The sequence below is a fragment of the Apaloderma vittatum genome, unplaced genomic scaffold (genome assembly GCF_000703405.1).
Source record: "Apaloderma vittatum isolate BGI_N311 unplaced genomic scaffold, ASM70340v1 scaffold43579, whole genome shotgun sequence".
Lineage (NCBI taxonomy): Eukaryota > Metazoa > Chordata > Aves > Trogoniformes > Trogonidae > Apaloderma > Apaloderma vittatum.
The window spans coordinates 1-16,282 of NW_009736623.1; the positions used below are offsets into that span (position 1 = coordinate 1).

Genomic DNA, 16,282 nt, shown 5'->3' on the forward strand with positions numbered 1-16,282 from the left:
CCGCTCCTGCCGGCGCGCTCCTTGGGGAGAGCGGTGCCCCCGCGTCCTGCTGAGCACAGGAGCGCGCCCTAAAGAGCTCCAGTTGCGCTCTCTTCCCTTCTCCTCTGGATTTTCCCCTCCTTTCCTCTCTTTTGTGAAATGCCGCTGGCACTCGGTTGTGCCTCAGCTGCGCTCAGTCCTGTATTTACCCTGTATTTGTGGTTGTGTTTTTGCTGTCACTCTCAGACTTCTTTTCTATTCTCGTGCCTCTTTAGAGTTTGGTAACTATCGATTTTAAAATGCTCCTTCTCCTTGATTTATTATTAACGTGTTCTGCACAGTGCTTTGTGTAGCCAGAACGTTACGAAACCATGGCTTTGATTTCTGTTCTCTTTAAGTAGCTGGGGGTTTTGTTAACAAGCCTCGTTTAAATATTTTAAGTGTCCTGGCCCTGAAATCTCACTCTTCCTTGTTTTGCTGTTCTCTTGTAAAAAGGGCTAAGAATTGAATTCACTTTGGCAGCAGGTGTGAGCCTCAGTGATGCAAGGTCGGTGGGCAGTAGGCGAGAGCAGGACACTGGGCTGTTTCATCTCTGGGTCCTTGGCAAGTCCAGCTGCGCCCACACCGGGACGGGCCGTTTACAAACAGCTCATAAAGCGAGCGCGCTGACGCTGCCCCTCTTTGCGTGTGTTTTACCTTAAAACTGCTGCTGTGCGGTAGCGATACTCGATTGCCAAAAACCAGAGCCGTGTAGGTATTTCAGAATGAGCAGTGAAAACCCTTTTGTCAGGTGTTGCGAGCAGTGGTTGTGCTTTGAGCTGCTGCCACTCGCTATTCTGGGTGATTTAACTTCTTCCTAAAGTTCAGTCTCTTTATTGGCATTGTGATTTTTACTCCTCTGGAGTTGCTTTACTGATCATAGACCATGTTTTGAAATTAAAAGCACCTTTTCGCACGGGGAATTGTCAGAAGATCGGGTTCTTTGTTCGTGTCGCTGGCGGATCTGGCCAATGTGTTGCAATAGAGACAAATCTAGCTTGCAAAACCCAAGGGCAGGGACAAAATAAAACAACCTGCAGCTAAATCTTAAGAATTTCGAAGCGATAGAGCTCCTTAAGCACCTCTTGAACGCCTGTGAAGTGTTTATTTCTAATTAAACAAGTTGTTCCAGTTCCTTTCACTTGATACATACAACCAGTAAGAATTAATACAGGTGGACTAACTCTGCGTCACCTAAGGTATTTCCCTTAACTTTCTTTTTTCTAAGTGTGCACGGAACAGTGACCTGCTCGCCTTCTCCCTGACCCCAGTTCTCCTGCTGTGCTGCGGGGAGGCTTTGAGATGGGTGAGGTTGTTCATTTGACCTGTGGTGGTAGGAAGTCCTGAAGATAACGCGCAGGATCTCAGGATGGATTGCCGAGCGGATCACGTTGTGAATATGCTGAATGAGTGCATTTAATGTAGCGTCACACAATCCACTTCCTTCTGCTGCCTGAGGATTCCTTTTGAGTTTGAGGGTTTTATTGATAAACATGGAGCGTATTGCTGTGTGTGCTGGTGGGAGGAATGGCCTCTGGTCGGTCCCACCTGCCCCGGGGCTGCTCCGCGTGGAGGCGGTTCGCTCGCAGAATTCTGTGTGCTCAGCTAATGAGGACACAGGCAGCAACAGATGTAGCCTTGCTGCCAAAAATAGTAAAAGAACGTAGTTGCGACGGCAGTGGCAAAACCTGCCTTTTTGCCAGGATGGATTGCTCCGGTTAGGGAACAACTTCAAGCAGCACCACTAAAACATTTCCTGCTATGCTTCCCATGGGCAGATTTCCCTGGAAAACTGCATTTACATGTTGTGTGTGCACATATATATGCATAGAAATTCAGATTTCTCTCAATCCTAGCCCTAAAAATAAGTTATCTCCTGCAGCCGTGGCCTGGGTGGGAAGCTCCTCACGGCCGAGTGCTCCTCGCAGCTCTGTTTTCACCTGGAGCCCGCTCCAGCCTCGGCTCCACGATGTCTCTGCTGGCTGAGCCCATAACCCTGACTTCTGTCTGAGCTGTCCCTGGGGTCCTGTGCCTGGGTGCCCAACCTCTCCCAGATCTCCCAGTTCCCTCTCCAGCCCCTGGTTCCCACCAGCTGCCCCTTTCCAGCCCACCTCCAAGTGCAGCTCGAGGAATTCTTTTTCTCTCAGCCTGAAACCTTCCCTCAAAACCCCGGCTGTCGTGGTGTTTGTCTTTGATGCGGCTCCCACCGAGCGCCGTACTGGTGAGATTCTCACAGCTCGGTTTCTAGGAAATTCCCCCACTGCTTCCTGTGAGATTCCCCTCCTTTTTTAGGAGAAGGTATATATAAAGTATTGGCAAGCCCTTTGAAGTTCAAATAGAGCCTTGTTCTCTCTCTGCCCGGCTTGTGTCTGTTCTGCAGAGGTAAGGGTTTCATTGACAAAACCCCCGAGAACTTTACAGACCTGCCGGCGCCTGGCAGTGGGTTACGAGTGCCCCGGGGTTTGTGACAGGTGGGGAGCTCTGGAGGATGGAGAGCTGTGGGTGACGGCGAGTGAGCAGAGCGCTGCTGCCCAAGCCCAGCCCTTTCTTTCCTTCCTCTGCTTCAACACGCGCTTTTGTAGGACTTCAGCCATTCTCTCAAGTACCAGCACACTGCGCCTGTGTAAACACAGGGCAGGCTTTCACATTTCTTACCAATCCTGAATTGACTTCCTACCAATCCTGCCAATTGTTTTTGGTTTATTGGTTTATTTTCATTTCTTTTTCTTCTTCTGCCAGCCAGTGCAGGAATAGCACATCACAGGCGGGATTTCTGTGCGTTTTGCTTTGGCTTTTTATCACAGCTCAGTTTGAGGACCCTTGGTGCAGCTTGGAGCGTTGCCTACAGCATCGCTTTGTTCTTCTGTCACTGCCCTCAGCTCTCGGCAGCTTGTGACTACACAGCCTGTGAATTTGGTTGTATAATTCGTTTCTCTAAATAAGTCTGTTGGGATCACCTGGTAATGGGAACGAAGAGCTGCCTTTGTGCGCTTCTTGCGGGTCTTCTGTCTCGCCACTACAGGTCTGGGTTTTCTTTCTCCAGGATGAGTGGGCCTGCCTTCCCATCTCCGGCTGCCGAGATGGCGGAAATTAGTCGCCTTCAGTACGAGATGGAGTACACCGAAGGGATCAGTCAGCGCATGAGGGTCCCAGAAAAACTCAAAGTAGCTCCTCAGAACGCCGACCTCGAGAAGGGCGCCCAGGAAGGGTTTCCCAACGCCAGCGTCACTATGCAGGTCCCAGAGCGGATTGTAGTGGCAGGTGGGTCTGCGCCTCGGTGAAAGCACAGCAGGTGAAAATTTACGTTGGATCCCCAGATTTCTAGATGGACAAAATATATATTGGTGTATTTTTAAAAGAAAAGACTGTAAAATGCTTTCTCGTCTTCAAACTGTTCTTGCTCAATTGAGGAAGTTTTTTAAATTCTGGAAACGTTTCACAGATAGTTTTGGTATACCTTGTAATGGAGACAGTTAATGAGAGCACTACGAACAGAAAGTTTAAATGCTGACTTTTCATCTTACTTAAAATTTTCTCATGAAAAAGGTATTCATGTTTATTGATTTACACTTGATTTCTCTTAATTGACTCGAAGCTAAAGTAACTAAAACAAGTTTGAGGGTCATAGTATATATAGCCATGCAAAATGCGTTTGATTGGGATTGGAATGCTAATTATGTGAACCATCTGCCTATTACTGGGGGGCTCTGTCAACACTTCTTTAGTATTTATGGTCACGGGCTTCACCGTGACAGACCTAGAACTGCCAGAGGCCTTACAGCGTACCAACTGTGTGACCTGCTTGTGTTTTGTGCTTTGAAAGAGCGACGTCTTCAGGGCCCCGGTGGCTGGTTTTAAACACACACACCTTCATCGGAGCTGTGTCTTGAGATTAAAAGTGCCCTCACTTGCGGTATCAGTTGGTGTTGCTCAGGATTACTGAGGATTGTTGTTCTTGGAGAAACTGCTCAAATAAGTGCCAATTAATGTAGTTTTTATGAGAGCTTTGGCCGTAATTTTTAACATAGGAGCTGTAATGTACATGTTAAAGAAAGGGATACTTAGTTGTTTGGCATAGTGGGGGACAGTAACAGGTGTGTGATGCCTTTTTGAACTTTAGCGTTAGCTCTCAGGCCGCCCAGCAGCCTGCTTTCTCCTGACAGCTGATGTTCTTGCAGGTAATAGTGAAGACATTCCACTTTCCAGACCACCAGACCTTGACCTTCTTCAGACTACTCCATTCAAACCACTGGCATTGAAAACTCCTCCCCGTGTTATTTCTCTTAGTGACCGACCGCTAGATTTTTTGGACCTAGAAAAACCTCCACAGCAGACACCTCAAAGTGAAGAGGCTAGTACTTTTTTGCTTTTTCCTTAGTTGAGAAGCATTCCGCTAAAAAATGGGTGAGCGAAGTGACCAATGATTTCTCTAGTGTGTTGCAGATCTACACGGTGCCAACGTGATTTGGTAAAATATAAAAATGTTCTTAGTAGTGCTGTAGTAGTTCTAGTTATGGCTTTGAAGTTCCTTATTTATGTGGCCAGTGGCTAGGGGTTACTATGCTCAGGAAGCTTACGCAGTACTCAAAAAAAAATAGTCATAATTAGAACTCAGAATACTTCTAACAAAAAGATCCTTTAAGTTAAAGAAAAAGCGGCAAGATTTTTTTAATTTGCAGGTTATCAGAAACCAAACTAAGATTCTTTTAACATGTATAGTTAACCTTTGGAATTTATGGCCAGATGATACGACACCACATAGAATTAGTGAGTTTTAACAAAACTCTGAAAACCGCCTTGAGAGAGTGGTGTGCCCTTGGTGCCCAGGTACGTGATGGCAACTGACGTGTCAAAAACTGAAAAATCTTTGTGAAGCTGCATAGTCTGTAGAAACGCGTTTATCTCAGGTGGCAGGAAGTAGTATTAAACGTAATACTGCTTTCTTGCCTGTCCCGAGCTCTGTTTGCTCGTACTTTTGGCGCAAGGTCTCACGGACTGACGAGCGCAGGGTTGCAGTGAGTCTGGCCCTTGGTTTCACACATGGCAGCCTCAGCTCCTGCCGTCGATTGTTCCCCACCAACAATGTGCCTCGTAGCCGGGGGCAGATGCGACTTGCAGGTGTCCCCTGCACACGACTGGGTGCCTCCTGGGGTTCCTGCCTTTTATCTCCCTCCTTCTCCCCGTCACGCAGGTCCGCTCGGTGGGGAGGCTGAAGAGAGAGCGCTCCATGAGTGAGAACGCCACGCGGCACAACGGGCAGCTGGCCCGCAACGATTCCATGTGAGTCGAGCAACCGCACGCTCTGTCACCTGTTCCCCCTGTCCCCTGCCTCCTCGCTGGGCACTTTTTCCCACTAATATTTTGTGTGTTGGGGCAAGTACATGATCTTAAATATGACAATGCCTGCGTTTTTCTAGATTTCTATGCTTTTTGCTCAGTGAGGTGCCTCATTTGCAAAGTGTTTTCTTGCAGTGGACGGGTGGGAGTGCCAGATGGTTTCACCAGTTACTGTGAATTGCTACTTGAGGAGATTTTTCCAGCTTCTGAGCTGGAGTAAATTTTTTTCCCCTGAGTTTTCAGGAAATGGAGTTGTTTGTGCATCAAAATGTACCTGTTTCACTGTTGATATTACAATGATTTTCATTCACAGAAGAAGGTATATGTGTCTTGTCTTGTAAATATTAGAATCAGTCATTTTTCTTTGGTGTCAGCATACTTAATGCATTGGAATCTGGAGTACATACCTTAAGTCTTTGGAGACCAAAATGACAAGTAGCATTTGGAATTGGAAACTTTATCTCTTGTTGCCGTCTGAGGTAGCAATTCTTAGGGAGCTTTCTGAACATAACATGGGTCTGTGTATTTCTGTTAGGTGTGGTAGTTTGTGAGTAGTCGTGGTTTATTATGAGTGACAGCATCTTTCCACCTGGCAATAGCTGTTTCTGCAGTGTAACACTTAAGAGTCACATATATAAAAATTGCCTAATGCAGCTACCATAAAGAATACTCTCCCTTGCTGAAAAAAGACCTAAAAGATGGGATTCATCTGTCCCAGTGTAGACCATGTAACACTGTTGCTAAATCACCCTAAACTTAATTTTCAGTAGCTAGAGGGAAATAAGTCCATGACCTACTTAGGGTCTACCTACTTTTAGCCTAAAAATAGATCAAGTGAATTACGTCCTAGAAGTGTCTGTTTTCTTCTCTTTACAGCAGGGCACTAGGAGGTCCTGTACGTGTCTGCCTACCTGTTAGGTCATGTGTCTGAAATGGTGAAATGTGCTCTGATGCATGTTCCAGACATGTTAAGATTCTCCCTCTCTTCCTCCAGATCTTCACGGAAATACTCTTGCTTATCTTCCTCTTCTTCCTTGATCAGACTTCTGTTTCCGACGAGCATGTCTCTGTACTCAAGTCTGCCAAGTCAGATATATTCACCGAGCTGGCGAAACTATGTTCTCCTCCTTCAGCTCCTGGTCAGTTCAGTCTCCAAACGTTCCAGCAAGTGCCCGAGTTCCCTGTAGTGTCGGGCATCCCGTTAGGTCCTCTTGACTCGGCTTCATTTACAAAAGCCAGGAAATTAGGGCACATCTAGGGATCAGTTCTTCTCTCTTGATGCCCACACTAGTGCCTGCATCATGTCAGTCAAATCAAACTTCCCATGCCAAGCAGTTTGCGTTCTGAGAGTCTCGTTGGAAACTGGCCCAACCTTCAGCTTGATCCAGGATCTCTTTTGATGAAAACCAGGAGCTACCTGACACGGAGCCAGCTGCAGCTGCACTCTGCTGCCCACATGGAAGATGCTGTCTCTTAACTGCAACGTCCTGCACTTACTGGCCTGTGGAGAACATGTTTCAGTAAAACTTCATTGTTCCTGTTGCCTCCCAAGTACTTGCTTTCTTGTGACAGAAGCTGTGCAGTGCCTAACGTGTAGGTCAGCCACTTTGAAATCACTGCCGTTCCTAGAAATTGCCGCTGCTTCTGTCATCGTTGCTTCTTCTGACTCTTTGTGAAAGAAGTCTCTTTGAAGGTGCTGTGGCAGTCCCAGGTGTGCTGAGCCTGGTGTCTCTCCCTCATCCCGGTTCTGCCAGCCGTGCCACTGCGCTGGGCTCGCTGGGCAGAGCTCCTGGGCATCCCAGCGGGACAGCCGAGGCTTCTGTGGTTGGTGAAGAAGGTGCCCTGGGCTCTTGCTTCCTCTCAGCTTGGGTGACAGAAGCTGCTTTGTCAAAACTGACTTGACTTTCAAGCTCCTGTCACTTCTAAGTAGGTTACTTCTGCTGTAACAAATATCTGGTGCCCTAACTTGACAAAGATCAGCTCTTTGTTCCTGTGCTCATGTGAGGCTGGTTTAGATCTTCAAAAAGGAAGGAGAGTCCTCATTTCACTTAAAATATTCCTATCCTCCAAAAACTTTTCTCTTTCTCTAAATGCTTGTTTCCTCTTACCTCCCTAACTTGACAAAGAGCTGGCTGGGCTCCTCCTCAGTGTTCTCTGCGTGGCACAGGTAGTTGGTTCTTTCCTGTTGTCTTTCTCTTCCTGGCAGCCAGCTGCATGCAGAGGTCGTTCTCAGAATTTCTCGGGATTTGGGCTTCACTAAAGACAGTAACTTTCAAACACTTTTAAAAAACCTGAGACTAACAAGAAGGCACCTGCTTGTCCAACTGTCTGCACAGCAGTAGTGACAGCTAAGCTGCAATCCCTGTGTTTGTCAGGATGCTTACTTAAGAGGTTGCAATTATTATTCAAGGTGGCCCAGATCAGATACTCTCCCAAGAAATAAAATGCCACGGTTCCAGTCTCCTCTTTCGTCTAAGGACTGCACGTAAGCCTAAATGTTACCTGGTGTATGAGAACCAAGAGTGTTTTTAATTATGTAGCTCTCTGCAATACTAATGTTCTGACTAAGCATCTGTAGTTTCGACTATAAAACTTGAAACAGCCTTTGCTACGCTGAATGTGTGGTTTCTAATGTTGCTTCAGGGTTTCTCAAACATGGCCAGATAGTTTTCCTGTGTGAAGAACATCGGGGAAAATACGAGAGGGAGAGCTTTGACTAAGGAACAATTTGTGAAGCAAAAAAAATCACATTTCTAAGTAGCTTTAGTTCCTTTGATCCTTTGTTCTTTGGCTGATTTTGAGTAGCTGGAGAAACACCTTTTCGTTGGCCGTTGCCAGCTGGTGTTGAACGCAAGGATTCCACTCCTGCGCTGAAGCCAGCAAAGCACCAAGAGCACATGGAAAAGGGGAGAGTGTTTCATTTTTTTCCCGCTCCAGCCTTTCCCTTAGAAAAGCACATCTCTCTAGAGAGCTCTGCTTCGCAGTTTGAGAAATTCTGTTCCTCACGCCGGTCGTGCGGGAAAAGGCGATGGTGTGCACATCTTTAATGAGAATACGGCCTGTCTGTGTGCTTGGGTTTAAAGTAACCACGATCAGTTAAATCTGCTTACCTCTGGTCGGATTCTTCCAGAACTGTAAGTCAGAGAAATGCCTGAAGTGAACCTCGTGTGCACCACAGGTGCTTTGAGAAGGTTTAGGGGAGACTGCTGCTAAGCCGGAAACTCTGCGTATGGTAGAAGGTTGCTGTGCTCTTCCACAGTCGTTTCTGTGATTCCGTGTTGGCTGTTTGAAGGAAAATGCGGATAAATTCAGGTTGAATGTAAAGTAACACAGACGAATCAAAGGCAGTTTATCAAAACCAGTTTCTGTCCCATAGCAAAGAGGTTTGTATAATGCAAATGGTCATGTTTGAATTTCACTCCTATCTGTTTTAACTATTATTTCTGCATCACAGCCAAAAAGTCAGACTGTAATTTGTAGTCACGGGGATATGAATTCTGTGCCTTTTTTGGAATCTCTTGTAGTTGCCTTTAAACTTCATGCATGTACAAATCAAAATTCTGCCTTGATCTTTAGTCACAGCTCGAAGAAAAATTTGTGTTGAAGAGGCTCTGTGTGAGGTACCCCTTATGGAAAAGGCTTGAGTTTTGAAAAGAGACTGTGTGTAGGATTTTTATTTTTTTTTAACGCCAATGCTTGTAAAAACGCTTTTCTCATTGATGTCAGTGAGGACTGGAATACTGGCTTCAACAGGTATGGATTTAGCTGGACGAGGACTTTCTAAAACTAACTTGCGTAACAGAACTAAACCACGTCCTTGGATTATTACTCTTGTGTGTTTGTGAAGAACGTGTTTAAATGTAGCTCCTGATCTCTGCCCAGGTGGAGCTCGGAGGTGTTACCTTACAGTGGTGGGAGAAGGGTGAACCAAAAGCAAGCGATAAGCGTTTTGGAATGGGATCTGTCTGAAACTTTTTTTTTTTTTTGCCATTTAAAATCTGACTGTAGTATTTCTCTCTTCATTTACTGTGCTTGTACGAACAGTGTGACACCATCACTGCAACAGGCTCGTGTCTGTCCTCCCAATATGTTACCCGAAGATGGAACTAATCTTTACTCTGCTCGTGGCATTTTGTCGTTTATCCAGTCTTCCACTCGTAGGGCTTACCAGCAGGTCTTGGATGTGCTGGATGAAAACCGCAGGTGATTGGCTGTCACTGATTCTGCCAGCTTTTGCTGCTTTTTCTTTTTCTTTTTCTGTTCTCCTGTTTAGTGGAGTTTGGTTTCTGTTTACAAAATAACGAGGTGAAATTATTTGCTTTTGCTTTCCTCTGCTTTCACTATACTCATAAGCAATTTAATTGTCCAAAATTCACATTTCGGAATGCTTCTGTTTTGGTCAAATATGGCATTGTTTGGTTTCCTCCCAAATAAAAATCAAAATAGGAAGCGTTAGTCTGTGGCTGCAGGGGCTCTTGCTGTTCCCCATGTTTTCTGCAATTAATACTTGACCCTGAGCCTGCAAATTTATTTGCCGTGTCTTCTGCTTTCCTGCCGGCGAGGAGTGATGTGACCCAGCGAGATGGGGTTGAAGCAGTCGCAGAGCAATCGCGCACCGTGCCGCGGCAGGGCTGTCGCGCCGTGGGCACCGCTCTCGGCAGCCCTTCCAGTTTATACTGGGAAAAGCTGTCGCTGGTTGATCCGCCAGCGAGTGCGACCGCTGGTGCTGGGAGCGGGAAAGGCGACACAGGGGAGAGCCGGTCGCTCCTGGGGTTGGTGCTGTTGGACCCAAGGGGCCGCTGGGAGGGCCTGCCAGAGGAGACAACTGTGAGAACAGGGAGGAGCTGCTCCTTCTGTTCCTCCTGCAGCGCGGCCGCTGCTGGGAGCCCTGCTGGGCAGCGCTCCTGCCATGGGCAGCGTGCTGCAGGGATCTGCTTTCCAGCTGTTTGGGTGGTAAAGCATGGGTGTCAAGCCAGCCGTACTGTGAACAGCTTCCCAAACCAGCACCGCCTGTAGCTCACCGTGTGTGCTGACCTGGCCCTATCAGTGCCCATATTAACATTCCTGAATGTTAATAAAGAACTCCAGTCTTGCTGGCCTTTGTGTTCTTAAACTGGGACTTAAAACAAAAATAAAACAAAATAAATTATTCGTGTAGTTCCCTGTGAAATTCTGTGAGTGGGATGCTTGCTCTGACTCAATCCTATGAAGTTTCAGGCTGTAGCTGCTAAAATTTTGGTGCCTGTCAGTGGTTGGACAGCAATACATTTTTTTCTTTGGAATTACAAGGGAGGTTGAGGTTTATTTTTTTTTTTGTTTGGATTTATTTTTCCCAAAGTGAAAGCTCCCAGATCAGGAAGACTTCTGCTGTCCGTGAATAATAGCACGTACAGATACTGTGCCAAGAGTCCCTGTTAACACAGAGACTGAAATTCTGGCCCGTTCCCTAGTGCACACTGAAGCTAACAGGTTTTATTCCTGGCTTGCGTTCAGCATGTTCTGGCCCATGTTTTCTTGGGTTCTGGAGCATACGTGCCCGCATACACACACCTTACTTGGGTTCTCAGGAAAACTCTCAGGCTCTGGATCCGTCAGAAGCTGCATCACTCTTCTCGGGGTGGGTTAGATCTCTGGCTGTTCTTACTAACCTTCCTAGAAGGAATGGGAAACCTGTTTCTAGTCATCTCTGAACAAAGAGGTGCCGAAATAACAAACCCTGCTCTAAGGTGCATTCCTTGTGGTGGGGTATTTAGGTACCCACCGTTACTCCACAGCTGGCGTAGGAATGTGAAATTTGGATGATCCACTTGCATGGTTGCAAAAATACTGTTCACTTTAAATTGCTCCAAACCTGCACTGTCTTCTTTTGCTCTGTGTAATGTGCTTTCTATCTTAAAACCTTACCTCTTGTAACATTTTATGCTTGATACTAGAAGAGATCTGTTAAAATGAACAAGTTCTGACAATGTGTTACTCACTGGAAATATTTCTAATTTGTTTCATGGCTTGCTTTTTTTTCTTTTTTTTTTTTTTTTCCTTTCCCCCTCCCCTCCTAAATATTTTCCAACCTACTAAAAGTGCTAAGGGCAGGTGCTGCAGGTGCTGAGTCATGCCTGGCTTTGCTGGCGCTGCTCGCATAATAGGCCGTTGAAAAGGGGAATAATTTAATGATCACTGTTTACACTGTCTACTCCTGCATTTCCTTCAGCTTGGACAAGGACAGTAGGTCAGTTTAGTTTCTCAGTTCTAACCATTTTCTGTTCCAGTTTGTGTCGAATGGCCGATCCCTCGTGTCTTTGACAGACTGTTCCAGGCTGTGTGTGCAGTGAAACAGTTTGGTGCTGAGCATGCCTGGCCTCGGAGCTGGGGCTGCTGCTGATCCCACGTTAATGTTTAGGATGGAGTTGACAGCAGTAGCCAGAAAATTCCGAGTTTTAATGTACTCTTACTCGGTTTTTTTAAAGATGGCCGTGCATTTCATAGCTTGACTGGATTCTGTATTTACTAGAAAACTTGATGCTGACTTTGGGGTAAGGAGACCTGAGTGATGAGGCCACAGTGATGGATATAACAGTTTTTTAGTTGTATATATAACACCAAACAAGGGAAGACTGTGGGAGAGGCTGGGGATTGCTATGGTGCTCCCTCTGGGCTGGCGGCTTCCCTTGGGAAGGGTCGAGTGAGTTAGTTGGTGTTGAGTAGTTCTACAACAGGTGTTATTTAATTACCTGTTAATTGCAGGTGGCCGGCCTTGGCAGAGATGCTCTGTGGCCTTTGCCACAGCTGCCGTGCGCTGAATTTCTGATGCTTCCTCCAAGCATTCAGTCCTAGCATCTCACAGACGGGGCTTTAGCTGGATTATCTCCCTGACTGAACGACAGGGGTACCTGTTTTGCTAACTTTCTGCAGGACCTCACACGTTTAGGCAAGAATATTCTTCCACAGCACGTACTGGGAGGGGAGTTTCTGTCTGGTAGGGCACATCGTGCTGGCTTATCCCGAGGGCTGGAGGGACGGCCGTGGTGTGTGCGCTTCGGCTGCTTGCGCTGGGACCCGGTCCCAGGAAGGGTTGTCAGGTACCAGCTAGGGCTCCTAGGTCCTGATCCTTTTAAATGAAACCAGTGGTTGTGATGTTGTTGTGTGGTTCCTGCTGGTTTTGAGGCCAGGCCACAGTGTCCTCTGGCCCCCGCAGCCCCGAGCAGAGCTTCATGCACATCCCTGCCATAAAGATCTCCCTGGCGAGATTCTCTTTGTCTTTATTTAATAGCCCGCAATTACCAAATCATGGTACGAGCACCTCCCATTGGCATGGGGAAGGCGGAAGGAAATGGAAAAAGCGTTCAGGCTCTCGAGCAGTTTGTCCCACATCGTAGTCGTGGCACGTGGACGCCCGGTACCAGAGGCGCTGGAAGCCCCGAGGAGCTGTTGTGCCGGAGAGCGCCGCTGGCGTTGCTGAGGCAGGCAGCTCTGTACTGCACACTGAACGGATGCTGAGAGGGGCAGTGACTTAAAAAGCTCCACCTGTTCTTCCTCTCTGCCTAGAAAAAAAAGGAGGAGACGTTGAAAGCTGTTCAGTTGAGAGCGCACTTGCAAGGGTGCGCGTCCCACCTCACTGGAGCGTTGGTCTCTCCTGCCCGGAGAGATGTGCCTCTCCCTGCACTGGAGGTGGCCCTCCGGCTGCTCGCCCAGGGGTTCTCAGTTACATCTAGCGTAGATGAACAAAGACAAGACAAATCTCCCCTTTCCCTAGAGGGAGGAGAGGGTGATTAAAAAGCCTTTATAAGTATGCGTAGATACATTTTTTTGGTTTTTTTTCCTCACTGTTGCTGGATGGGGCTTTGGGTGGAACTTCTTTTTTAAACCTGAAGTTTCCGTGGTTATTTTGTAAGGCTGATAACCTCCTCCCAAATCTCTGTTCCAACAGTTTGTCTTCCCTAGATGAAGCTGTATCATCAAAAACTTGCCTACATGCCTTAGCTGCATTAACATTCAGTGTTGGTTAAATTTGAATAAGAGAAATACGAAGGCACAGTTTACAGCAGAATAAACAGATACTGCATTGAAACTCTGTGCAGTGTAAGTGGAACTGTTTTCATGCTCCTTGGTTCTGTGTTTTACCTTTTCTCTCTGTTTGTCGTTTCCTTTTCTGTCCCATGCTTTCTGTGCGCACAACCCTGCCGCAGGCCGGTGCTACGTGGTGGGTCCGCGGCAACCTCCACCTCTAACCCTCATCATGACAGCACCAGGTAACGAGAACTTTTTTGTTAGTCATGATCCGCTAAAGTAGATCCTAAAATCCAGACTTCTGCCCCCGTTTCCAGTGTCCTTCCTTTAACACGCAGGGCTCGTTTCTGTCCTCCTCTCAGCTCTTGAGCTAGCTCAGGCCTTCGCTCCTCGCCCGTCTGAGTCACGGGCAGAGCCCCTGCGGGTCCGATCGCTGCAGCGTGCTGCGGGGCGCTGGCTGCAAAATGTGTGAGGGCAGGCTCCTCGATCACGCCAGCAGTACACTCGGGGTATTTTCTGCTCAGCAGGGAGTTTCACAGTGTTACTGCTAGAAAACCTGGCCTCGCAGCTCCTCGTTTTTCCCGGTGTCCTCAGTAACACGCTGTGGCGGCTGGATGCCACCTCGGCAGTGACGGCATTCCAGTGGAGCTGGATGCACAGTTGATGTGAAATCTCATAATCAGGATGCAGGTAGAAAAGAAATTAAAAAAAAATAATCCCTTCTTCCCATTTGCCACTACACTTGTGTGTTTTCATCGAGATGGAGATTACAGTTGTGCTTAAGCAGACGCCGGATTCAAGCAGGTGATTCTTCTCTAACTCAGGAGTTCAGTTTTTGTAGGGGTCCAGGAGACGACCTCAAGGGGTTTCTGGTAACCCTCTGGATCTAATAGCTGGAAGGCGTGGCCGTTGGGAGAGCAGCAGTGATATGCTGTGACTTTGTATTACATGGAGGTGTCTGGGAGGGAGGTGTGCCACCCCCACTGATGCGAGGAGCCTGCCTGCTTTTCCCAGGAGATGGTGAGGGAGAACCATGCTGTGCATCTGGTGGAAATTTCTAAATTTTTTATCGTCTACTACAAGTTCAAAAAAATGGCTACAAAAAGACCCTCCTCAGAAATCTCTTTGGCATTCAGAGGACCTGCAGTAGTAAAGAAAACTTGAGTTATTTTTTTGTGTGTGCACAAAGCGTCAGACTGGGTTTTTTTAACCATAGAAAAGTTCCAGTTGCTTCATAATTCACTGAGATTTATTTTAAAATAACTTTGTTGAGTGCTGTGAGCTTCACAGCACCAAGAAAATGAAAAAACCCGTGTGTGTTGGTGCTTTATTCAGTTAGGATCCTATTGAAAGAGACTGCTGTAGAAGCTGAAAAAAAATTAAAATTCTTCTCTTTCTCACCACTACAAAATACACATATTAGAATGTTGATCAGCTACGGTACTTGCTAATCTTGGCGCAGATGAGACAGCTGAGCTCTCCTTTCTCTGACAGATACGGCCTGTCCAACCTGGATACAGCGCTCGAGGGGACGCCGGATGACATGACGGTGGTGGATGCCGCTTCCTTACGGAGACAGGTCTGTGCAGCGCGGGAGGTGGGGACGGGAGGGACAAGCCGTGGTGGCGAAGCGGGGAGAGGTTTTCTGTGGGGCTGCAAATGTTCCCGTAATAGATCCTGTGAGGAGGAATCCCCTCTGCACCCTGTGGGACCGGCCTCACAGATCCCGCCTCGCTCTGGGGATCCGCAGAGTCCCGCTCCCTTTCAGCGACAGCAAGATGCGATCGCTCCTGATCGAGGGTAGAAAACCAAATTACCCGTGTTTAAAGTCCACCTGTCCGAGCTACTAATTTTGGATGGCTATTCAGAAGCTTCTAGGCCAGGCAATTTGTGACAAAGTATTAAAAGCCTTTCTTTATTTTCAGATAATCAAGCTTAACCGCCGCCTACAACTTCTAGAAGAAGAAAACAAAGAGCGTGCTAAAAGGGAAATGATCATATATTCAATTACTGTAGCGTTCTGGCTACTCAATAGCTGGCTTTGGTTTCGGCGCTAGACACAGCTCTCGCAAAGATTTAGCAGTTGAAAACACAAGTAATTTGCAAAACCCTTTTGTTTCTGTTTCTGAATTGTATGCTGTTTTATAATTCATACACTGGAAACTCCCGCCACAGACAAAGGCTATAGAATTGCAGTGTCAAAGGGACACTCTGTTGTTTCGTTTTAACGTATTTAATAGATTTGCATTGCAAATACCTGCCGTGTCCTCCTTTGCATGCATCAGTGTCAATACGGGTCAGGGATCTGCAGGGGCAACCGCTGCATGTTCTCCTGTGGTGGGAAGAGAACAAGTGGAACGGGATGGGGAAAAAATGTAAAAACAAAGGAATAAAAGGTAGTTTTTACTGTTCTGTTGTTAGATGCATTAAGCGTGATTGCACTCGTTTTCCTTTAGTCTGAGTAGTTTCAAGGAGTGCATCCTGTTTCATGGTTATGTTCCTTCTTTAAGCACGTGTCCAGGTCAAATAATAAAAGGAATTCTTTGCTAACATGCAGGTTGTCCAGAGGTGTGTAATATGTATTTTTTTTAGCTTTAATTTTGCAGATGTTTTTGTATAAAATACATTTTTAAGCAAGTAAGTCTGTGAGTGATCAGAAGATTATGGAGTACAACATACTGATGTAGTATATTTAATAAAACTGTCTCTCGAAAAAACCCACACCCCAACCATTGTTTAACATTATTTTAAGAAGATTTATTTGAGGGTTCATCTACACTATCAGTGTTGGAAGTAAGTTGCCGTGATAGCCTGAACAGCCCCAAAGCAGCGGGTGGGCACCCCAGGGCCTTGCTTGGGGCACCGGTCTGGGGGCGTGCGGGGAGCGCGCAGGCACGGGAACCGGGGAACCTGGCCGGCCTCG

General features: G+C 46.9%; 1 protein-coding gene across 9 annotated transcripts; it reads left to right on the top strand.

Annotated features, from left to right (window-relative positions):
* The first annotated feature begins 3,062 nt into the window (after window positions 1-3,062).
* Window positions 3,063-15,649, top strand: MFF (mitochondrial fission factor). Of its 9 annotated transcripts, none has more exons than XM_009877033.1 (8): window positions 3,063-3,279; window positions 4,197-4,369; window positions 5,210-5,298; window positions 7,766-7,840; window positions 9,400-9,558; window positions 13,539-13,601; window positions 14,854-14,938; window positions 15,285-15,649. In XM_009877033.1, exons 1-8 carry the CDS (start codon window positions 3,063-3,065, stop codon window positions 15,414-15,416), a joined length of 993 nt encoding a protein of 330 aa, XP_009875335.1. In that variant the 3' UTR covers window positions 15,417-15,649. The 9 variants fall into 9 exon arrangements, with proteins under 9 accessions (XP_009875335.1, XP_009875336.1, XP_009875343.1 ...); XM_009877035.1 differs by lacking the exon at window positions 7,766-7,840 and adding an exon at window positions 11,564-11,581 and having other exon boundaries at window positions 3,099-3,279; XM_009877034.1 differs by lacking the exon at window positions 7,766-7,840.
* Window positions 15,650-16,282: the final 633 nt, after the last annotated feature.